Source organism: Purpureocillium takamizusanense, chromosome 1, assembly GCF_022605165.1.
Source record: "Purpureocillium takamizusanense chromosome 1, complete sequence".
In the NCBI taxonomy this organism is placed as follows: domain Eukaryota; kingdom Fungi; phylum Ascomycota; class Sordariomycetes; order Hypocreales; family Ophiocordycipitaceae; genus Purpureocillium; species Purpureocillium takamizusanense.
The window spans coordinates 1,429,982-1,451,303 of NC_063068.1; the positions used below are offsets into that span (position 1 = coordinate 1,429,982).

At 57.1% G+C, this 21,322-nt stretch overlaps 6 protein-coding genes across 7 annotated transcripts; 3 read left to right on the forward strand and 3 right to left on the reverse strand.

Moving 5' to 3' along the window:
- Positions 1-984: 984 nt before the first annotated feature.
- Positions 985-4,089, forward strand: lag1_1 (Sphingosine N-acyltransferase). Its single transcript, XM_047981292.1, has 4 exons — positions 985-2,187; positions 2,387-2,700; positions 2,753-3,040; positions 3,104-4,089. Exons 1-4 carry the CDS (start codon positions 1,962-1,964, stop codon positions 3,716-3,718), a joined length of 1,443 nt encoding a protein of 480 aa, XP_047837250.1. The 5' UTR covers positions 985-1,961; the 3' UTR covers positions 3,719-4,089.
- Positions 3,817-6,526, reverse strand: JDV02_000481 (uncharacterized protein). The gene is made up of 2 exons (XM_047981293.1): positions 6,440-6,526; positions 3,817-6,209 (listed from the first exon to the last, which is right to left on the reverse strand). Exons 1-2 carry the CDS (start codon positions 6,479-6,481, stop codon positions 4,260-4,262), a joined length of 1,992 nt encoding a protein of 663 aa, XP_047837251.1. The 5' UTR covers positions 6,482-6,526; the 3' UTR covers positions 3,817-4,259.
- Positions 6,527-8,263: 1,737 nt separating this feature from the next.
- On the reverse strand, positions 8,264-9,470 carry JDV02_000482 (uncharacterized protein; the record flags this gene model as incomplete). Its single annotated transcript, XM_047981294.1, has 2 exons — positions 8,264-8,337; positions 8,402-9,470. The coding sequence occupies 2 exons, from the start codon at positions 9,468-9,470 to the stop codon at positions 8,264-8,266; spliced, it is 1,143 nt and encodes a 380-aa protein (XP_047837252.1).
- Positions 9,471-11,677: 2,207 nt separating this feature from the next.
- On the reverse strand, positions 11,678-13,452 carry JDV02_000483 (uncharacterized protein). 2 transcript variants are annotated; one of them, XM_047981295.1, is made up of 4 exons: positions 13,056-13,452; positions 12,868-12,972; positions 12,563-12,796; positions 11,678-12,467 (listed from the first exon to the last, which is right to left on the reverse strand). In XM_047981295.1, exons 1-4 carry the CDS (start codon positions 13,239-13,241, stop codon positions 11,730-11,732), a joined length of 1,263 nt encoding a protein of 420 aa, XP_047837253.1. In that variant the 5' UTR covers positions 13,242-13,452; the 3' UTR covers positions 11,678-11,729. The 2 variants fall into 2 exon arrangements, with proteins under 2 accessions (XP_047837253.1, XP_047837254.1); XM_047981296.1 differs by having other exon boundaries at positions 12,868-13,452.
- Positions 13,453-13,884: 432 nt separating this feature from the next.
- On the forward strand, positions 13,885-17,218 carry JDV02_000484 (uncharacterized protein). Its single transcript, XM_047981297.1, has 8 exons — positions 13,885-14,312; positions 14,393-14,463; positions 14,529-14,725; positions 14,808-15,188; positions 15,284-15,633; positions 15,738-16,547; positions 16,605-16,667; positions 16,778-17,218. Exons 1-6 carry the CDS (start codon positions 14,088-14,090, stop codon positions 16,176-16,178), a joined length of 1,665 nt encoding a protein of 554 aa, XP_047837255.1. The 5' UTR covers positions 13,885-14,087; the 3' UTR covers positions 16,179-16,547; positions 16,605-16,667; positions 16,778-17,218.
- Positions 17,219-17,875: 657 nt separating this feature from the next.
- Positions 17,876-20,110, forward strand: JDV02_000485 (uncharacterized protein; the record flags this gene model as incomplete). Its single annotated transcript, XM_047981298.1, has 6 exons — positions 17,876-18,296; positions 18,656-18,987; positions 19,076-19,194; positions 19,296-19,609; positions 19,698-19,811; positions 19,920-20,110. The coding sequence occupies 6 exons, from the start codon at positions 17,876-17,878 to the stop codon at positions 20,108-20,110; spliced, it is 1,491 nt and encodes a 496-aa protein (XP_047837256.1).
- Positions 20,111-21,322: the final 1,212 nt, after the last annotated feature.

A 21,322-nucleotide genomic window follows, 5' to 3' on the forward strand; every position in this document is an offset into this window, starting at 1 on the left:
ATTGAGAAGCGTGTCTGGGTCGCCCTGCGGACCCCTCCACACCTGCATCTGGGATGGATGGCCTTGACCGCTTCCATGACGCTGAGGCTTCCCGGGCGTCTAATCGCATTTCACGTGGTGATTGATGCCTGCTGGCTCGGGAGCGTAGAGGGGAAGGTTGCGGGCGAGTGGGGGGACATTCCGGTTCGTGGACCTGCCTGTCGAGGATCACGATGGCTGGCGGCATGACGAGCGGGGAGACATGCTCTCCCTTGCGTGGAGGCCACCGCATCGCATCCACTCACTCACAGTATTTGTATCGTCCCTGGCGAGGAGTAGACAGGACAGAACAGGGCACTCGCGGAGCGTCTTCGTCGACAGCGCTGCGTGGAGGTATATGTCGCCGCCGAAAGCTTGAACGGCGGTAGCTCACGTCGAGCGGCGGGCGCTGGAGTCAGGTCAGTGGTGACACATGGTGACACCTGGCATTGCTTGGATGCTGCTTCGGCTCATCAGCTTGCGTGCGTGCGTGCCGGGGCGGGAGGCCTTTTCTTGTGTCGTTGGATGCACAAGACGTTGCTGTCGCCGCGGATATAACCAAATTCGAATACCTTGGGCTTCATAGGGAGGCTTGACTGTTCGTGAGCAGGCGCCCTCGGCAGGGCCTTCCCCGGACTCTTAGCACATGCCATAGCGTGGAAAGCACGCAAAGGTGCAGCTGTCCTTTGCCCGTCTGGGATGGAAGGAGGGGAAGAGACCAAACGACGACGCGGGCACATCAGAAGGCGCCAGCTTTGAACGACGTTTGACATGGAAGCTCGCACGGGCTACGATGGATGCAATGGGAGCCGGGCTCGATTGGCAGAGGGCCTCCAGGGTTCAAGGTTTCGATGCCTGCTGCGTGGAAGTCCAAGTCGATACTTTACAAGTCGCCTGCGTGGCAGCCTTGCCCTCCCCCCTTGCCTCCCCCTCTTTGACCACCACCACCCACGGAAGGCCTGCCACAGTAGAAGTGCTTAAACTCCCAGCCAGCCAGCGAGCCAACCCACGTTTACTGCGGGCGCCGACAACGTTGCGTTGCGCCCATCGGCCTTCACATCCTCATCCTCATCCTTGCCCGCACCCTCACCCTCACCCTCATCCTCCTCGTCCTTGTTATGTTTGCATGGTTTATATCCTTCCCTCTCCACAGGCGCTCTCAGTCTCTCGCCAGCTGCGAGGCGCACTTGTCCGGTTTCGCATGGCCATCCGTCGACCTAGTAAACTGCCGTTGAGCTCAGCTGCCGCCGCAGCATCTCCGTCCACCCCTATATATTGCAGCACTGCACCCCCTTCTGAGGCGCGCACGCGACGGCAACAAAACAGGAAATACTAAAAAAGACAACAAAGTCAACGACGTCTCTGCGCACTGTCGCCGGCGAAGACCTCTCGTCAAACTTCCTGCAGTGCGCAGCCGATTTTGCGGCCCGCCCAGAGTGCAGCATCTCCACTGCGCCGTGTGTCCTGACGAGATCATCGCGGCGCTGCACTGGCCACGCCCCCCCTCCTCCCCCCCTCTGGGCCTATTGCAGGGGCTCGATTCGTCCGGGAGATCTTCCAGGCGGCTTCTGTGTCTGGACCAGGGCGCGACAAGGAGAAACACGGGCCACCCCACCAGCCCGCCGCACTTTAATACCAGAAGAGAAGCAAACGCTTTACCGACCCTATCTTACCTTACCTACAAGTACTACGCCGTGCAGCACCAACCACCTCCACCGCTCGCCCGCCAGCCCGCCCGCTCGTTCGCTCGCTCGCCCGCCGTTGCCACTGCATCCTTCCCCTCGACTCGACGGAAAATCTGCTGGTCGGATTGCACCACGAAGCAGCAGCGGCGCCGACGAGAGAGCAGCAGCCCGCCCCCTCGAACTCGCCCTCTCCTCTCCTCTCCTCTCCTCTCATGACGGACACTCGTTCTTCGCCAGGCCCGCCAATCGCTTGACGCAATGGGCGACTACCAGCCGGACGAGCCTTCGTCGCCCGTCGCCGCTGTCGGCGCTGCAAAGGCTGCTGCGCGACCGCAGCTCAGGACCGGCTCCAGCAACCCCAACATGAACGGCCCGCTCTACATGCAAACGTCGGGCAGCAATGTCGTCCTCGTACGCAGGCTGAAGCGCAAGGAGGATGGCACCTGGAAGCACCTTGCGCGGTGGTTCGTCGAGAACCAGATTGGTGCGTCCCCTCCTCTTCGCCGCATGCTCTTTAACACCCATCCCACGCTGCTTGCAAGTCGCATGCCCAAGATATGCTTTGGTCGCCGTCGCCGTTTGCCGCTGATCTCGCTGGCCATTAATTGGCTTGCAATGCCAATAGCCCCCGATTGTACAGCAGCTTCTTGAACGTCTCCCAGCTGACGCTTTTGCTCGCTCAGGCCTCTCGTTCAACCTCCTTGCGCTCTTGTTCTTGGCGCATACCTTCATTCCGAAAGCGAGAACACACACCCACAAGTTTTTTCACCTTTCGTACTACAGCGACCAGACTGGAAAATATGGCATTGGCTTCGACGATGCTTATTTCATCACCTTTTGCATCGTGCTCTTCACCGGCCTGCGGGCCGGCATGATGGAGTACGTTCTGGCCCCGTTCGCCAGGCTTCAGGGTGTCACCAAGCGAAAGACCTTGACTCGCTTCAGCGAACAGGCCTGGCTGCTGGTTTACTACTGCTTTTTTTGGACACTTGGCGTGGTATGAAGGCTCCGTCTCCACCTCCGCCCGAGCACGGCTGACCCTTTCGCAGTACATCTACAGCACGTCGCCGCATTACATGAACATGCGAGGACTCTGGACCGACTGGCCGGACCGGGAGATGGATGGCCTCATGAAGGGCTATGTCCTGGCGCAGTGGGCCTTTTGGCTGCAGCAGATTATTGTCATCAACATTGAGGAGCGCCGCAAGGACCACTGGCAAATGTTCAGCCACCACATCATCACCACTGCTCTGATCTCGTCGTGCTACTGCTATCACTTCACCCGCATCGGCAACTTCATTCTGGTCATCATGGACGTGGTGGACTTGTTCTTTCCAGTACGTACTCAACGATACGATACGCTTCACAGACGTGGTCCGACACATGCTAACTAGTATTAGGTTGCCAAATGTCTCAAGTACACGGGCCATAACACGCTTTGTGATGTCTTCTTTGGTATCTTCATGGTCTCGTGGTTCATTGCCCGCCACGTCTTTTACATCATGGGCTGCTGGTCAGTGTACGCTCATACGCCGAACGTTATGCCGTATGGCTGTTTCCGTGGTTCCAACGCCAACCTCATCGGACCCGAGGACCCCCCTCCTGGTCTGTCGTACCTCATCGAACCCTTCCTCAGCTCTACCGGCCGTGTATGCTACAACACCACGGTCAAATGGGCGTTCCTTGCGCCACTGCTTCTGCTTCAGGTCATCACTATTGTGTGGTTCACCATGATCGTCCGTGTCGCTGTCAAGGTTATTCGTGGCGACGGCGCCGAGGACACGCGGAGTGACGACGAGGGAGACGAGGAAGAGGCCGAAGAAGAGGACGAGTTTGTTTACGAGGAGGCTCAACCTCTCGAGGAAGAAGTCGGCGTGGAGGAGCTGGACCTAAAGAATTGGGAGCGCCGAACCGGGGTTAAGCGCCAGGCTAGCAGCTCTGGGGTCAGCTTGCCGGGCCACAGCGATCGGAAGGAGCTCCTCGGACGGATAGGCTGCGAGAAGCAGGTCGACTAAGGCTGATGAAGCGACGGGTGGCGGTGTTTGGAGGTTTACGTGCATTAGGTGCTTTGGGTGTTTGGAAGCAGGGACTGGGGGCACCGCTCCCAATATTCCCCCCCATGCTTCGTGCTTTACTTGGGTCAGGCCCCCGCGTGGCAGCCGGGGCTGGCGTGCTTTCGCGGTCTGAGATTTCCTGACGCATAGAGGCGATGCCCCTTAGAGACGATACGGCCGACTTGAAAGGCTTGTTTGATTGCTGGCAGTGGGCCGAGAGCGAGCCCATTTGCTGAGGCGATCACTGACTGGGTTCTGGCTGGACTGGGTTCATCATTGTTAACGAATAAGCGGCGGCCGAGCCGCTGCTCCTATGATTTGATCGACGATGCCTCAGTGACAGCCGTGCGTTGGCCGTGAGGATACACGTGTTCCTCAGCGTCGAAATGGGCATGCATGATAGTTGAAAATATGGCAGGAATGCCATCCAAGCCGGACCGCTATATTGACACCTGGAGGCTATAAAAAGTCAATCATATATCGTTGACGCTTTCCCTATCTACTATGCCTTGACCGAGCCGCCGGCGGCGGCGGCAGCCTTCAGAGCCTCGACGGCCATGTCACGCAGCTTGAACTTTTGGATCTTGCCGCTGGCTGTCTTGGGATACTCGTCGACCCAGAAGACGTGCTTGGGGACGAGGTGGCTCGAGAGCTTGGCGCGCACCCAGGAGCGGACGGCGTCCTTTGTCAGGACTTGGGGACCGCCCTCCTGCTGCTGCTGCTGCTGCTGGTCGGTTGCGTTGGCGTCGGTGTCGGCGGTGACCCAGTCGCGGCGAGGGATGACAAAGGCGGCGACGCTCTCGCCGAGGCGTTCGTCGGGGACGCCCACGACGGAGACCTCCTTGACGCCGGGAAGCTGGAAGAGGCAGTTTTCGACCTCGAGGGGGTGGATGTTCTCGCCGCCGCGGATGATGAGGTCCTTGATGCGGCCGGTGATGGTGACGTAGCCGTCGGCATCCATCTCGGCCTCGTCACCCGAGTACATCCAGACGGTGGTGCCGCCGGGCGACTTCTTGCCCGGGGTGGCGGTATCGGCGTTGTCGGTCGGGAGGCCCGGGTGATGGGGCTCCTCGATGCGGACCTCGGCGGTGCGCTCCGGATCGCCGTAGTAGCCCTTCATGACGAGGTAGCCCGAGGCGGCGAGCTCGCCGCGCGTGTTGAGGGGCAGGATGCGGGAGCGGTCCGTGGGGTCGACGATCTTGACGGTGGTATGGGGCATGGGGCGGCCGACGGACGAGGTGCGCTTGGCGAAGGGGTCGGAGGGCGTGGTCATGCAGTTGACGGGGCTGGTCTCGGTCATGCCGTAGCAGATGACGAGGTCCTCGAGGCCGAGGCGCTGGTAGATGCGGCGCATGAGGGCCTCGGGGACGCTGCTGCCGGCGACGATGCCCTTGCGGAGGCTGCGCGGGGCGGCGCCGCCGCGGACGAGGCCGGCGTCGAGGGCCTCGAGGACGGCGACGAGCATGGTGCTGACGCCGTAGAGGCCGGTGGCGTCGCGGTCGAGGCACATGCGCAGCGTGGCGACGGGGTCAAAGGCCGGGCTGGGGAACAGCAGGGCGGCGCCCGTCGTGGCCGTGGCCATGTAGCCGAGCACGGAGCCGAAGCAGTGGAAGAGCGGGGGCGGCACCACGACGCGGTCGCCCGGATCGAGGCCCATGCGGTGGGCGATGAACGCCCCGTTGTTGAGGATGGACGAGTGCGCCAGCATGGCCGCCTTGGGCGTCGACGTGGTGCCCGACGTGAACTGGATGTTGATGGTGTCGGACGGGAGGAGCAGCTCCGAGGGCGTCACGGGCGCGTCGGAGCCCGCGAGCAGCGCCGCGTACGGCGTCAGCGCGGGGCACGCCTCGAGCGGGAATGTGACGTTGGGGTGGTAGGCCCTGTTGTCGACGACGACGACGTGCCTCAGCGAGGGCACGGCGGCGCTTCGCAGGGGGCCACCCGCGCGTAAACCGCCCCCTCCTCCGTCACCACCCGCCACGACGGCGGCGAGCAGTTCCTCGTTGCTGCGCCCGTTGCCCGGCTTGTAGGCGAGGTCGGTGACGGCGCCGATGACGAGCAGCTCGGCGCCGAGGTGGGCGAGGGCGGCGCAGACCTGGGCGGCGTTGAAGCTCGGGTTCAGGGGCACGAGGACGGCGCCGAGCTTGAAGGCGGCGTAGCTGAGCGCGGCGAACTCGGGCCCGTTGCCGAGCGAGACGGCCACGCGGTCGCCCTTGCGCACGCCGAGCGCCGCCAGCGAGGCGGCGAGCCGGTTGGAGAGGAGGTCGAGGCCGCGGTACGTGAGGACCGTCTCCTCCACATCGTGCTGCTGCTGCTGCTGCTGCTGCTGCTGGTGAGCGGGAGTCGAGGCTATGGCGGCGACGGGCGCGCGCGCAATGACGGCGGGCCGGTCGGCGTGCCGCGCGACGGTGGCGGCAAAGTGCTCCGGGATGGTGCCGGGGTAGAGAGCTGGCTGCGGGGAGCGGTTAGCCGTTGGCCATTGCCATGCTTGGAGGTGAGGATGGACGACGACGACGACGACGAGTAGTGGTAGGTGAGAAAGGCCGAAGCATCAAGCATCACCGTCTCCGTCCTCGACCCCATCCCGTGGGCAGGCACAAGGCACGCCTCCTTCATTCACGCGCATGAGAGGCCAGCATCGTCATCATCATCCTCATCCTCCTCATCCTCGTTGTCACGTACCTCGCTCGGCCCACGGCGTATGCTCAGCCCCTCGGTGCCCATGAACCTCGCCTGCCCTCGCCCCCGACACGACGACACGGCAACGGCAAAGCCCACGAGGCCGTTGTTGGCCCGCCAGCACGGCGACGACAAGGACAAGAACGAGGACGATGACGCCCTCGCCGCAGTAGCCAACACAGCCGCCGCCGCCGGCCTCAGCGGCGTGCGAGTCCGGAGCCCCATTCCCTGTTGACCTCCTATTTCTTGTCTCTTTCTTTCTCTCTCTGTCTCTTCCCCCGTCTCGTGTCTGCTGCCAACCGTCCGTCCGTCCGTCCCCCGAGAGTTCGTTTGGCGCAGCTACGTACGGTAGCTGTTGTTGTGCCGGTCAGGGTGCGCAACACGGCGACGAATGAGATAGGCTGTGCGCGCTGGAAAACGCAGCAAGCAGCAAACGGGGGGGGAAGGATAGTCCCACGAATGCAGAGATGAAATGGGAAATAAAAGAAAAAGAAACCCCGAACAGCAGGAGCGGAGGAGAGAGGCTCACGGGCTGCCTCAGACACAAGACGGGTCGGTCCCAAGTAATACCAAGGAGGAGGAGGAGAACGCAGCGCCGCGAGTGCGTGCGTGCCGCCGGCTTAAACACCCCCCTCTTCTCGTCTTATTATTACTGTTGCCGTCTGGCTGCTCGGTCTGGTCCCTCGGCTGCCCGTGGGTGGAAGCTCCCTCCCACCCCGCCTTCGGTTTCCCCCTGTCAGAACCTACAGCGGCATCTAGTCGCGCGTGGGCAGCCAGAGGACTCCACAGCGGTTGGCGACCGTCGCTCGATTGGCGGGCTTGTGGGCAGAGCAGGGAGCAAGGCTGGGGGCGGTTCTGCCGAACCCCAGCCCAGCATATACAGCGAAGCCGACGGGTGTCTGGGGCGGGGTTACGCTATGACGCCCGTGCCGTTTTCCCCCAACAGCCCGACGCACGTCCCCGCCGTCTCTGTAGGGGTCCCGCCTTCCATTTGCGGGCGGCCACTGGCACTGGGCAAGCTGGGGTCGCCTTCGTCAGGTACTGTGCCTCACATATGGCCATGTCAAGGTACGGACGCAACCTGTGGTCTGGACTCCACAACATCGTCTCTGCAATTCCCAATTCCGCTTCTCGAGTAATTGCCTATCTGAGCCTGCTCGGCTGGATGCCCGCGGCGTTTGAATTGATGCCCCCTTTTCTCTAAGCACCGACCCCTTCTTTGTCTATATGTGTAATGGCTGTGCTGTGTGCCGAAGCCACCGTCCTGGCCCAGGCACCAGCACGCTTCCTTGCGTGTCCTGCCGGGGCCGCGTCGTACAAGCCCGTTCACCGTCTTCACTCACCCAAGAAAAAAAAACCCACTCCGAAAGAAATGCGCCTGTGTCGCTGACGTGTCTTGCAAACAGCCGACAATGCATGCGCAGGAGGGCTGCCCCCCCGCGCGTCCCTCATCGCCGCGCCTTGAGCCACCCGGGGAGCCAAGACGTATAGGAGTCGTGATGATTAAAACACATAGAGCCGAAACATGCAGACAAGATCCAGTCTATCCCATCCGCTCTCTGTATGCGGATCAAATAATTGTGCTCGTTGGCTTGGCGGCAGCGGCTCGCGGGCCGCCAAAGACGCTGTTTCAATGAACAAGTGACGCAAGGAAATGGCCCAGGTATGGCTGCGACGACGTCCGGGCCGCCGCGCACAAGCATGGCGCAAGAAGGCTGATGAAGTGCCGGCGCTTGCGCGGGCGCCGCAGTTTCATGCAGACATGCCAATGCACCGTCAGCAGCACCACGTCTGAGCCACGCGCGAGCGTCGTCGTCAGCGCCGTGGTCATTGGACGAGTCCCTCTTGCGGCTGATCCTTTTGCTCGCCGATATGCCGCTCTTCCTCGGGCTTCCACGTCCCTGCAACGACTCCAGTTAGCAAATCCCTCTCTCGGTAAACCGTATCAGTATCCCCAAATCTCACCTTCAAAATCGTGCTTAACAAAGGCCATTGGGTCGTCGTAGTCTTTGGCTCCCATCTGCTCCACGCCCGGCGAGAAGCTCGTAATGGGCAGGACCACAACGTCTCCCACGCGCTTGCTCGTCTCCATGCCGGTGAAATTACGCCAGTCCACCTTGCCCTTACTCCTCTTCATGTCGAAGAAGCGCTCGTCGTTGAGGTAGTCCATGATAGTGTCGGTCCAGATCGCCGGTCCCGTCAAGTCGACCACATTCTTGCCCTGAAAGCTGGAAATCTTGCCGGAGCGCTTGAGCGTCAGCGTCGCATTTGTGATCCTCGTGATAATATCCCGAAGGGCCGGGTGGCCGGGCTTGCTCTGGATGGTCCATTGGCAGAACTGAATGCGGCGGCTGTACCAGTCGGCCCAGTCGGGGCGATCTGGGTCCGCCTCGAGGCCGATGACGAGCCCAATGGACTCGCGGGGTATTTGGTCGGGAACCCACTCGACCGCGCTTCTGATGGCGTACGTGTCAATGTCGGAGTAGATGCCTCCTCGCGCAAAGAGGATGAGGTATCGGAAGAAGTCGGCCTTGAGGACGGGCAAGGGCAGCACCTTGTAGGCCTCGAGGACTTCGGGCACGGCGGCGTAGAAGAGGCTGAGCATGCTGACGGCGACGTCATCGGTAATGACCTCGTGGACGAACCCAGGATGTTGCTCGGACCACGACGCCTCTTGTTCGCGAAACTGAAAGTCCTTGTCTGTGGGCGTTGTCTTCCACGTCTGCCATATGTATGCCGGGAATTTGGCCTCGATATCGTAGGGATAGGCATAGGCGAGCTTGTCATACGTCGACATGCGCGACGTGTCCATCAAGGGCTTCTGGGGCCCGGGCCTCCTTTGCTGCGGTGCCTTGACGTCGGCTGCGGGACGTTGTGCGACGGCCTGGTCGCCGCCATTGGGATCGGAGGCGCCGGCGGCGGACGAGGACGAATGTTTGATGGCCTCGGGAGGTGAATGATGCGACCGGGAGACGAGGAAGAATACTGTGATGAGAAAGGCGGCGGCGACGAGGGCGCGACGGGAGTTGAGCATGTTTGCGGCGGACGGGTGTCTGCACGCTTGGGCCAAGCTTGGCCAGAGAGAATCGGCAAGGGGTCGTCGGTGGGTGTCGAAGTTGGACGCGAGGGCGGAAGCGGAGGGACGAAGCGGGAGAAGCGCGTCAACCCAAGCAATGGGCCCGTCAATGCTGGACACTCCAACGTCTATAGAGAAGGCATCGAGAAGGGAACGCTGTCGGGAGGTGAGGATTGCCTCGTCACCGTTTGTCGCAGTCAATCGTTGATGGTTGGCGGCGGGTGTCGAGTCGGGACTCGTGGCGGTGGCAGTGCGTCGAGGTGCTCGGACGGATGAAGCCCGTGCTTGAGGAACGGCGAGGAAGATAAAGTAGGAAGTCGTCCAAGAGCTGGACAGGGCCAGGCAGCGCGAGAGGACTCGTTTTGCGGATCCGCAGTGGAGGCGCCAAAGCGGCGGCCGGTGGGTTGAGGACAGTTGGCGCCGGTGGTGGTGCTGCTGCTATCTGGTGATTTTATCTCGGCGGATACGAGAGATGGCGTGTCGAAAAAGGAGCGTTGAGGCGGGCTGCGGTCCGAGGCGCAGACCCGACAGTTTGGATGACAGACGGGGGGGGGGGGGGGGGGCACAGAAGAGGAGGGAGAGACGAGAAGAGAAAAGAAGAGGCAACGCAGGAAAAGGGATGCGAGACGGGCACGAGACAGGAGTTGAGGAACAGGTCGTACGCAGGTACTTTAGGTATGATGCCCGCGGCCGGAGGTTCAGGAATAATAATGAGGGAACGCACGAAGCCAAGAGGAGCGGTTGGTGGGTCAAAAAGAAGATGGTGGGTAACTACGGAGGTGTCGTCTGTATCTTTGGGGGGGAGGGGGGGGGCAAGGAAGGGGAGGCTTGGGGAGGTATGCACGACGGCATGCGCAATCAATACGCACGCCAACAAGCCACACGACACAGACACAGACACAGGCAGACGGAGACCCCACCTAGACTCGGTTGGATGAGGAGGAATACCTGAGGTTCGCAAGACGAAGATGCGGCGTAGATGTGCGGATGGGGAGATTACCGACGGGCAGCCACGCACGTACGAAGTAACAAGAGTCAAGGCGAAATAGAGAGAGAGAGGGAAGAGAGAGAGAAAAAAAAGGGGCGGATCCCGTCCCATCCGCGGACGAAGCGAGAGGCAGCAGCCAAGCCCGGCCCTCCTCCTCCTCCCACCAGTGCCGCGTCCGGATGCATGACGACGATCTTCTTTTCCACGTTGGATTGGGATTTACCTCTACTCGATTACTTTTACCCGAGGCGCAACACGCTCATGGTTGATTGGCAGACGGGCACGTTTCCCTGCGGCTGTTGCAGTGCGACAGAGGGAAACCTCCCCGCCCGGGGAGCCGATCTGACCGTGCGTCAGCGACAGCAGGCCCCCAAGTAATTACAGGGCCTACCTTAGGTACTAATAAGGTTGTACCGCAATCAGCGACGGGAGGCTCCAGGGTGGCTCCAGGCCCCAGGTTTCCAGGTTGCCAGTGCAAGGCACTGAGCCAATCTGTAGCGGTAGGAAGAGTCCATACTTTTAGAGTGCACATCCACGTATTTACTTACAGTGGGTGTGCAAATGCACAGACAGTATCAACGCAGCGCTGCACCACGTTTCAGGACGACCAGACGGCTGCCCGCGCGGTCCGGCCCCGTCGCAGAGGGACGCCACCATGACGCACGCACGCCCGCCAAGACTTGGACAGCACTACCGGTCCACTGGATCGTTGGACTAGTTTCCGAGGTGCGTAGATACTGTAGATAAAAGAAGCCGCCAAGGTTCTAGGCAAGAGATGATACTAACGTTAGTACGTACCCCTAGGCAAGTTGGTGCTACTAGAGGTAGGTAGGTGTATGCTGCTGTTAGTAACGTTAGTTGATACGCAAGTCAATCGCTGTGCCGCACTCCAATGCCACAGAACTACAAACACAAGTGTCTAAGTTCTATAGCACCAACCTACAAAATACCCAGCAAGCCTAGTACCAGGTATGAAAGCAAGCTGCCGCGGGTCCACGGCAAATTGCACTGCTGCCGGGCATAAGGTGACTAACTACTGACTAACTACTAATAAGTTAGATAGAAGATCAGACTTTGGAACGTCATGGGCAACCAGTTCATCCCAGGCGGCCTGTGCAGCCGTGAACCAACCATCTAATCTCCCGCCAACGTCAACCAGCAAGATGCCGGAAGGGGAAAAAAAAAAAGTCTAATAGATTTACATGCGCTTGGCGGTCTACGTACGTTATCTAGCCCTCTCTCTCACGCTCGTCGTAGTGCACCTCAAACTCCCTCGTCCTCCAGATGATGGCCTTGTCGCTGCCGACGCTCTCGATGCTCCGGTCCTCATCGCCCGCCCTGTCAGGCCCGTCAGCCGTCGCCTGCGTGACGATTTCGGCCGTGCGGTCCGGACGCAGCCGCGCCATGGCCCTGCTGTTGCTGCTGCTGGCGCTGGTATTGCAGCCCAGAGCCGCTCCCCCTTGCCCCCCCATCGGCCGTCCGCTCCCACTTCCGACTCCCCCTCCTCCCCCTCCTCGTCCTCCGTTCGCGCCCGTGGCCGTTTCCTCTCCTCCCCCCTTCTTGGAGCCGAGTGACTGCAGCGCGTAGCTGTTGTTCGTCCGGCTGCCCGAGCCGCCCGTCTGCGTCTCCATCTTGGTCGTGGCCCCGAACCCGGAGTCGAAGGCTTGCAGGAACTGCCGGAAGCACGGGAACGTCGCCGCCATGAGCGAAAAGTGCATCACGACCTGCGTCGTCAGCGTCGTCTCGGTCCAGTCAAACGTAATGTCGGACGAGTCGAGCGACCGCCGCACGGACATGAGCCGGAAGATGATGGGCACGATGACGAGCAGCTGCGCCGAAAACGCCCCCACGACGGCCACCTTGACCTTGACGGCCATTTTGAGGTCCCAAACCAGAGCCACGGCCATGGCCGAAATCATCACCTCGATCAAGATGCTGAAAATTTCGACGACGGCCCATCGCGTAAACTCCTCAAGTGTCAGAGAGACTCGGAAACAAACAAGCATGCACGCGCATCAGGCGCGGGCTTGGGGGGAGAGTGTGAGAGAGAGAGAACACCTACCGTGCTTCTGCAGCCCTCATGGGAAACCATGTCCCATGGGTTCGGAAGACCACACTGGAAACCCACAACAAACAGGGACACTACCATCCATACCACCGTGAAGCATGTGGCCCCGTAGCTCACCACCAGTGATATGTGTTGAGATTGCCGTGTCAGGCGTGCCATCAACAGAAACATGGCGCTTTTGGATCCGCAGATGGCCACAATGTAAAGCAGGCCTGCGGCGTAATAGAGCTGGGCACTCATCGTTCAGTCTTGCGCTTTTTTTTTTCGGCTATGCGGCCGGCGAGCGCGGGATGTCGTACCTTCATGGCTGCTTCGAGCTCGACGGCGGACAGCAAGTCCTTTGCTTTCCCCAACCCATTGCGAACCGCAACAAGCGTCACGGCAGACTGTATAATTCCGATGACCTAGGTATCCGAACCGCGCGCGCGTTAGAAGAGAGCGATGCTTCAAGGCGCGCCATATGTATTGGCCCTTTTTCTCAACTCACGGTCGCAATGGAAGCCGAAGCATCGTCCAAGCCAAAGGGGCCATTGATGTTGAGTCTAATGTAGAGCCGGATGCAATAGACCAGCACCGTCCATATCACCCCCACAATTGCGGCGATGACGATGAAGGCTCCGTGATCATGGGGCGTGACGGCCAAATATTGGAACGTCGAGGACGAGGAGGACATGGCCGCAGCACATTGAACATGGTGCGAAAAGACAACAGGAGAAAACGTATTCCGGAAAGGTGGTTTTGTTTCGCGGGAGACGCAGGGCGGGAACTCGCTGGTAGAAATCAAATTCTGCGGCACGGAATAGTCGTAGTAGCCGTATTTCGTTGCAACAGACGGGATGCGAGGCAAAGTCTAGGATCCCATCCCCTGGCATGTAGGATCGACCCTCCAGTCCATTCTCTCACAGCGTCGTTGCATGATGCAGCCGGGGGGGGGGCATTGAGTATGGTAAGTACGAAGTAACTAACTAACCCACAGGCAGCGCGACGCCGAGGTGAGCCGAAAGCTAAAACCCAATGGCGACCCCCCCCCCCCCGGGTCATCCCAGCCGCGATGGTTTCATTGGGGGGGAAGGAAATCCTGCGGACCGACATGTCAACCTTTCCGGTTCAGCAACCTGGTTACCCTGAGAAGCATAACGTTTCGCGTCTTACGTGACCTTAGCGTTGCATCCTCACTGGAGCCCTGCATGCAGAACCATACCTTGACCCCTGTCCTGTGTGCCGCTCCCTCTTTAGCTCGTAATTCTGCCAATGTTCCTTGGGAACTTCTTTGAACGTTGCCACGCTTTCCCCTCTTCCTTCATCCAATGATTTATTATCACGGGAGAGGGAGAGAAAAGAAGAAAAAAAAAAGAAAAGAGCTCGTCTTTGAGACATTCGTCTTCAGCGTTTCTAACACCCTGCCGCCCCCCGCCCCCCTCCCCGCCCCCGTGTTCCTGGACGTCCCCTTGTGTAACTTCGATCTTTGGCCCGCGTGTCATCCCGACCGCTCTTCCCGTCCCTTCTCCAATTAGCAACGATGGGGACTTCCGGAGATCAGCACGGCCTCGAGCTGCGCAGCGTGGGCGGCAAGCAGCCGCTCCATGCCACTGCCGAAGTCGAGCCCGGGCGAAGCAACGGAACATGCACCTATCTCGTCGAAGGTGGCGGCAACGATGGTGACCCGGACGAGGAGCTGTACTCGGGTCATACAGTAAACGACAAGAGGGACATGCAGCGGATGGGAAAGAAGCAGGAGTTTCGGGTGCGTTTTTTTTTTTTTTTTTGAAATCAACTTTCGCGAGAATATACTAATGTCTGACGATATGAGGGTACATTAAACAGAGAAACTTTCGAATGCTGTCCACGATCGGCTTTACCATCTGCGTGACGGGTACTTGGATCATCTTGTTGACGTGCGTATCAACCACCACCATGGCCGTGTGTGAATGGCTTCCTGTACTGACATTGGGGGGAAAAGATCCAACACCCAGGGTCTTATCGCCGGCGGCATGGCGGGTCTCTTCTGGTCCCTTGTGTGGTCACATCTTGGGCAATTCTTCATCGTGCTCTCCCTCGCTGAGATGGCGTCTATGGCGCCCACAGCCGGTGGGCAGTACCATTGGGTATCTGAGTTTGCGCCGCGCGAATATCAAAAGATTCTGAGCTACCTGTCGGGTGCGTCCTTCACTGGCTCGAGCACTCCTTCTCCTGCGTTGGAGGCCATCTGCTGACCGTCCGTCTTTACCTTTCTCCCCAGGCTGGCTCTCGACGGTGTCGTGGCAGAGCATCGTTGCGCTGGACGCCTTTCTCATCGGCTCCATCATCCAGGGGCTCATCACGCTCAACGACGAGTCGTACTCCCCGACGCGTTGGCAGGGCACGCTGCTCGTCTTCGCCTCGGTCATCGGCGTCTCCCTGTTCAACGTGTTCGCCGCCAAGCACCTGCCGCTCGCCGAGGGTACATTCGTGACGCTGTACATCTTCTCATTCTTTCCCGTCATCATCACCCTGCTGGTCCTCGCGCCCAAGCAGTCGGCCAGCGCCGTCTTCACGCAGTTCACGGACAATGGCGCCGGATGGCCGTCGATAGCGCTTACCGTCATGGTCGGGCAAGTCTCGAGCATGTTTGTCGTTCTAGGTGAGCAGCAATACGATCTTAATGAATCCCGCAAGGCAATGCTGTGATTTGGATTGCTAACACAAGTTGCGTACGCGGCACGATAACAAAAACAGGCTCCGACTCTGTGGCGCACATGGCCGAGGAGATTCGGGACGCGGGCATCGTTGTGCCCAGATCCATGGTCTGGTCGTTTCTGCTAAACGTCCCCTTCACCTTTGCGCTCCTCCTGACGTATCTCTTCTGCATCGGAGACGTTACCGAGGCGCTCGGCTCTCGGACTGGGTTCCCGTTCATGTACGTCTTTCAGAACGCGACGGGAACGGTCGGCGGCGCGACGGGCCTCACCGTCGTGGTCCTGGTGCTGCTCACCATGATCACCATCAGCTCGCTGGCGTCCACGTCGCGGCAGACGTTTGCCTTTGCGCGCGACAACGGGCTCCCGTTTTCCAACTGGCTCGGAGCTGTAAGTTCAACCCTGCGGCAATGCGCAGACTCCATCCATCCATCCCTGTCTTGGTCAACTCTCTGACTGAAACCCCCCCGCTCCCCCCCCGCTCTCTCTACTAGGTCCACCCATCATGGCAAGTCCCCGTCAACTCTGTCATCTTCACCTGCGGCTTCTCCATGGCGTTTGCGCTCATCAACATCGGCTCGACGGTGGCCTTCAACGCCATGCTCTCGCTGTCGACGGTGGCGCTCATGGCCACGTACGTCGTGTCGGTCGGCTGCGTGACGGCCAAGCGCTTCCGCGGCGAGCCCCTGCCGCGCTGCCGCTGGAGCCTCGGACGGTACGGGCTGCCCGTCAACCTCGTGGCCATGGTCTACGCGTGCTGGTCCTTCTTCTGGAGCTTCTGGCCCAACAGCCACGACGTTACCGTCGAGACCTTCAACTGGGCGTGCGTCATCTTCGTCGGGCTCATGGGTCTGTCGTCCGTCGTTTACTTTTTCAAGGCGCGGCACGTATACGAGGGGCCCGTCGTCAAGGTGCAGGAGCAAAAGGATTGCTAGCCCCCCCCCTTCCCGTCTCATCATTTGATGTTGGCATTGGGGCAAAACTCTGGCGAGTTGGGGCTGAGCAACATGTAAATGTCTAACGCGCCCACTATTTGCCCGTTTTCCTGAGACGCATGAACCCGCGCCATCGTCATCTGCATGAATTGAAAACCTTCGTATATACCTACCTAAAGCAGGAGTACCGAGCTCCTCTCAAGGTGGATCGGCCGTCACAGAGTTATTGAATGTGGCTATTCAACAAGAGCCCGCTGCTGATTTGTCGCAACCTGTCTGTCCTCTCTCGTGCTGAGAAACTCGCCTCCCCGTTCAGCTACCAAAGCCAGTTCTGACCGTAGGCTGTGGGGTCCTATAGAAAGTCTCAAGGTACTCACTCTATATGAAGTAGTAGACCCTTGTTGCGGCTGTTAACGTACGGATCAGCCGACGGATGAATAGCTGACTGAATGGGTCGATTATGGCCCAGGCCAAGACGCCGCTAACTAGGTTAGAACCGCCCCCCCAAAAAAGCAAAACACTTACACGGCATAACGAGCTTCAACACAGTTCTCTATGCCAATGCCGCTCAACCTCTGACACGCCACGTTGTGACACAGCATTTTCGTCACACCTTGGACCCCCACCGAACGTGGAACGTGGACATGACTTCACATCGTTTTCAGCGTCGCGTGATCTGCACGACTACGATGATCGAGATGAGAAATCCTTCCATCTTTTTGGCATAATGAGGCAACATCGACTCGAGCCCCAGACTCTCTCGCTCTGTGGGGTGTGAACTGAATTGTCTGAGATACTAATACGGTAGGTAGCACACGTAGTAAATGCAATGGCAACCTACCACGAACGAACGCCCGGACGTTGGTCGGCAAGGAAACGCACCTTCGCGCCGCGACGTTCAACGTTGGCCTCCCATCGCGCAAAGCCACCTACCTGCCCCTTTTGTCCGACTTGAACACTGGAAGACCACAAGCAATGCTTCTGCCTCTCCTCTGGGTTCTACCCAGAAGCTGGTATAGGAACTTGGTAGGGCTCACTGCATCTGGTAAGGTATCCCTAAAGTTCTCTGACCATGCCATACATGTAGTTTCGCCGGCGTGGTTCTGTGACCGAAACGGTTCCTTCCTGGGCGCCGACGCTCAACGAAGTTGGACTCTCTCGTGGTGTTGCATAGCATAGGTTCATCTTTGCCAAATCTGAAAGAACGGATGCTCACGCGGACGGCTCGGTCCGCATTCATCACCTCCCATGCATGGACGGAATCGCGTCGATCTTCTTTTCCTTCTTACCGCCGTCTGCATCGGGAAGGCTTACTATGCTCAGGTCTCCCCCAACCAGTGGGCTTCCACACAACTCGAGTCATGACGCAGACCCCCCGATCGTACGCGGGGAGTCAGAGTTAAGACAATGGCGCTCACCGTGATGCGGTGCGACACCAGGACGCTGCAGAACGATACTAGAACTGTGACGGCCGACACAGCTGTGACGTTTGCTGCAGATGCCCCGGAGACAACCCTCCGTCGCTCATGGTCGTGTTGTCGAGCAGAAACCCAGGGCGGGCGACTGTTCTTGGTATAAGACAAGAGACGTAACTTTGAAAAGCGAGCCGCTTGCCATGAAAGGCCGCGTCCTCGTCCTGCACCCGGGCTGCTCCCTCCCTCCAGTACAGTAAATGGCTTTCTTTGTCTCGCGCGGCCATGGCTTTTGAAAATATGTCTGCTCTGCATGCAACCGCCTTCTTGTCCGGAGTGCTTCTCCATGTCACCGTCTTCCGATTTGGGGAGTGGGATATGCATGCCTTGGGCATCATAGCCGGCGGCCTGCTCCTCGACTTCTGTGCAGCGGGAGTGTTGCGCTATAGGATCGCCGCGGGCCCCGCATCGTTCTGGCAGGCCCTCCAGCAGACGTCGTCTGCGCTTGGTATCTGCATCGCGGGCATCTTCAGCAGCATCCTGGTGTATCGCCTAGCCTTCCACCGCCTCAATAGATTCCCCGGTCCGTTCTGGGCACGCATCTCCAATGTCTACCCCACGACCCTGTCGTTCAGGGGGTCCAAGTTCCAGCTGTACAAAGAGGTTCAGGCACTTCATCGACAATATGGGGACATTGTCAGACTCGGTAAGCTTTCACACAACCGCACCCAAAACTTCGTGTGTGTGTGTGCACGTTGCGGCTCATCAGAGAACGTCCGTCGCTTCGCTTCGTCATGCAGGCCCAAGCGAACTCTCCATAGTGGACCCAAAATCGGTTCATCTCATTCACTCGGCCCAGACGACGTGCTCCAGGGGTGTCTACTACGATATCCTTTCGCCGGTTCGGCCGTTCAGTATGCTTCGAGACAAGGTACTACATGCGAATAAGAGAAGGGCCTGGGACAAGGCAATGAGCACCTCGGGTACGGCCTCCGTACTCCTCTAGAAAGAGAGAGAAAGAGAGAGAGAGCCTCTCAGATGCACACAACTAACGATTGACCGCAGCCCTCCACACCTACGAGCCCCGTGTGGCAGAGCAGACCGCGCACCTTGTAGAATGCATCGACGAGCGCCAGGGCCAAGCCATGGACGTGAATAAATGGTTCAGCCTGTACAGCTTCGAAGTCATGACTCACGTCGGATTCGGACAAGCGTTTGGCGCGCTTCGAGAGGGCGAGGCTCCGCCCCTCTTGTCAGCAAGCAAGGACTTCATGCTCTATCTCCGAGTCTTTGGCCACCTTGTATGGCTATACCCACTGTACACGTTGTTGCTGGGGAACCTACAAATCAGGCGGTTCTTCAAGATGATATCACAGCTGGTCCGGCAGCGGAGAGAGGTAAATATCACGGCCAAACCTTTGTTTTGTTTGATTTTGTTACTCGACGAGATTAGTCTACACTTTATACATACTCACGTGGCTCCAGAGGCAATGCGTCGACTTGTTCTCGTGGATCCTAAGCGACTACGAAACGCTCGAAAAGCCAACATTGCGCCAGACGATTGACCTTTATGGGGATGCATTGACAGTGATTGTAGCTGGGAGGTGGGTGAAGTCTCTTTGTTGGCCGGCGCTCGCCCCCCTTTTGAGGACCACAGCCATACGGGCGTAGCATGACATGACGCTGATCGATATTCACGTTGTAGCCAGACGGTGTCGCAGGCCTTGACCTGTCTCTTCTTCGAGCTTGCGCAGCACCCGCGCGTGCTCGCATTGCTCCAGGATGAGGTGGACGAGTGCTACGCAACAGCCGGCGGCGGCGGCGAAGAAGCCGGGCCAGGCGCACAGCCCCTGTCGAAGCTGGAATACCTGCAGGCTTGCATCAACGAGACGCTGCGCTTGTGGTCGGCGGTCCCGAGCGGGCTCCCGCGGAAGACTCCGCCGCAAGGCCTTGACATCGGAGGCGTCTTCATCCCCGGCGACGTTGTGGTGCAGAACCCGCAATATACCATGTTTCGCGGTGAGCAAACAAACAAACAAACAAACAAACTAAATGAGATGGCTGCCTCTCGCGGCGTTGACCTAACCATACTCCATGTGTCCGGCAGATGAGCGCCTGTTCCCACGACCCGACGAATTCGTGCCCGAGCGGTGGACGACGCAGCCTGACCTGGTCGCCGACATTACCAGGGAGACATCGGCGTTTGTTCCCTTTTCGTATGGTATGTACTGCCAGTTGCCTCATATACCCTTTATGAAGACTGAACCCGGCACGGGGTGCAATGCGGACACGCCAAGACAGCCGAGCTGACCATCGCGTTGCGAGACAGGACGCTTTGCTTGCGCGGGCAAAGGGCTCGCGCTCCAGGAACTCACAGTTGTGACGAGCCGCATCGTGAGGCGCTACGACGTGCGCCTGGCCCCGGGTTCGAGCAGCGCCGAATTTACAAGAGGAGTTAAGGATTTCTTCACTCTGGAAGCCCCGTCTTTGCACCTATGTTTCGATGCTCGGAAGCGATGATGGGCGGACGGCTCAACTCGTTGGCTTGCGAGATGGTTTAGCGTTTAGTGTAGAAGGTTAGTCAGCCTCACGGCCGGCCCGTGGACCGGTAGATCTGCGGGCTAACGTCTATGCCTATATAGCCCGTAGTAGGGGCTATAGCCGTAGGCTACGCCTTACGAATAGCATCATACTTTCCCCCGTCTTTAAGCCTATATATATATGCATATAGCCTCTTTATAGGTTATAAGCCTATAGCTCTTAAGATAGCTACCTAATTAATAGCTTCCTTTTTTTATAGACCCGATAGTAAGTATAGCCGAGACCGTATATAATAATATTTATATTTTCGCGATAGGGAAAGATATTAATAAAATAATAAAATAATAAGTTATTATTATAATAACTTCCTTATAAACTATATTTACGATTAAACGCCTTAAAAAGCCCGATAACTTTAAGAGCTAAATTATAATTATAGAGATTACTCTTATAGATATTAATCTTAAAGATTACCTTATAGATATATTACCTATAAAGCTAGATTAAGACTAATATAAAAAAGATATTAAGGCTAAAGGCATTATTATTTATAATATTAATAAAAAGCTAATTATTAAGCTAAAGTAAGATAGATAGACTATAAAGTATATAATAGTTAATATATTAAAAAAAATTAAAAAGATCTTAAAATAGGTCTTTAAAGACTTACTATAATAGATAATTATATAATTTTTTTAATTCGATCTTTATAAATTTAAAATAATTTAATAATATATTAATAAACTATATTAATATTAAAGCTAAATAATAACTATAATAAATATATTTAATAAAAAGCTTTATATCGCTATAGCTATAAAACGCTTTTAAGAAATATAATTAAAGTAATATAATAATAAATTTTACGATATTAATAAAAGATAAATACTTATAAAAATAATAATTTATAAGTTCCTTTTTAAATAAGCCTATCTAAAAGAAAAAAGTAAAGATATTATAATATTTATTATAAATAATATAAAAACTAATAAAAAAAAGAATAATAAAAAAAGAAAAAAATCCTTAAATAATAATAATAATTAAAATAATAATAATAATTAAAATAATAATAATAATTAAAATAATAATAATAATTAAAATAATAATAATAATTAAAATAATAATAATAATTAAAATAATAATAATAATTAAAATAATAATAATAATTAAAATAATAATAATAATTAAAAT

What these genes read in the sequence shown, in the direction of transcription:
- lag1_1 (XM_047981292.1), top strand. Translation starts at nt 1,962, where the DNA reads ATGGGCGACTACCAGCCGGACGAGCCTTCGTCGCCCGTCGCCGCTGTC. An exon ending in GTTCGTCGAGAACCAGATTG is followed by an intron (nt 2,188 to 2,386) that starts GTGCGTCCCCTC and finishes TTGCTCGCTCAG; the next exon opens with GCCTCTCGTTCAACCTCCTT. An exon ending in TTTTTTGGACACTTGGCGTG is followed by an intron (nt 2,701 to 2,752) that starts GTATGAAGGCTC and finishes ACCCTTTCGCAG; the next exon opens with TACATCTACAGCACGTCGCC.
- JDV02_000481 (XM_047981293.1), bottom strand. Translation starts at nt 6,481, where the DNA reads ATGGGCACCGAGGGGCTGAGCATACGCCGTGGGCCGAGCGAG. An exon ending in TACGCCGTGGGCCGAGCGAG is followed by an intron (nt 6,210 to 6,439) that starts GTACGTGACAAC and finishes CGCTCCCCGCAG; the next exon opens with CCAGCTCTCTACCCCGGCAC.
- JDV02_000483 (XM_047981295.1), bottom strand. Translation starts at nt 13,241, where the DNA reads ATGTCCTCCTCGTCCTCGACGTTCCAATATTTGGCCGTCACGCCCCAT. An exon ending in CTTCGGCTTCCATTGCGACC is followed by an intron (nt 12,973 to 13,055) that starts GTGAGTTGAGAA and finishes TCGGATACCTAG; the next exon opens with GTCATCGGAATTATACAGTC. An exon ending in AGCTCGAAGCAGCCATGAAG is followed by an intron (nt 12,797 to 12,867) that starts GTACGACATCCC and finishes ATGAGTGCCCAG; the next exon opens with CTCTATTACGCCGCAGGCCT.
- JDV02_000484 (XM_047981297.1), top strand. Translation starts at nt 14,088, where the DNA reads ATGGGGACTTCCGGAGATCAGCACGGCCTCGAGCTGCGCAGCGTGGGC. An exon ending in GAAAGAAGCAGGAGTTTCGG is followed by an intron (nt 14,313 to 14,392) that starts GTGCGTTTTTTT and finishes TACATTAAACAG; the next exon opens with AGAAACTTTCGAATGCTGTC. An exon ending in ACTTGGATCATCTTGTTGAC is followed by an intron (nt 14,464 to 14,528) that starts GTGCGTATCAAC and finishes TGGGGGGAAAAG; the next exon opens with ATCCAACACCCAGGGTCTTA.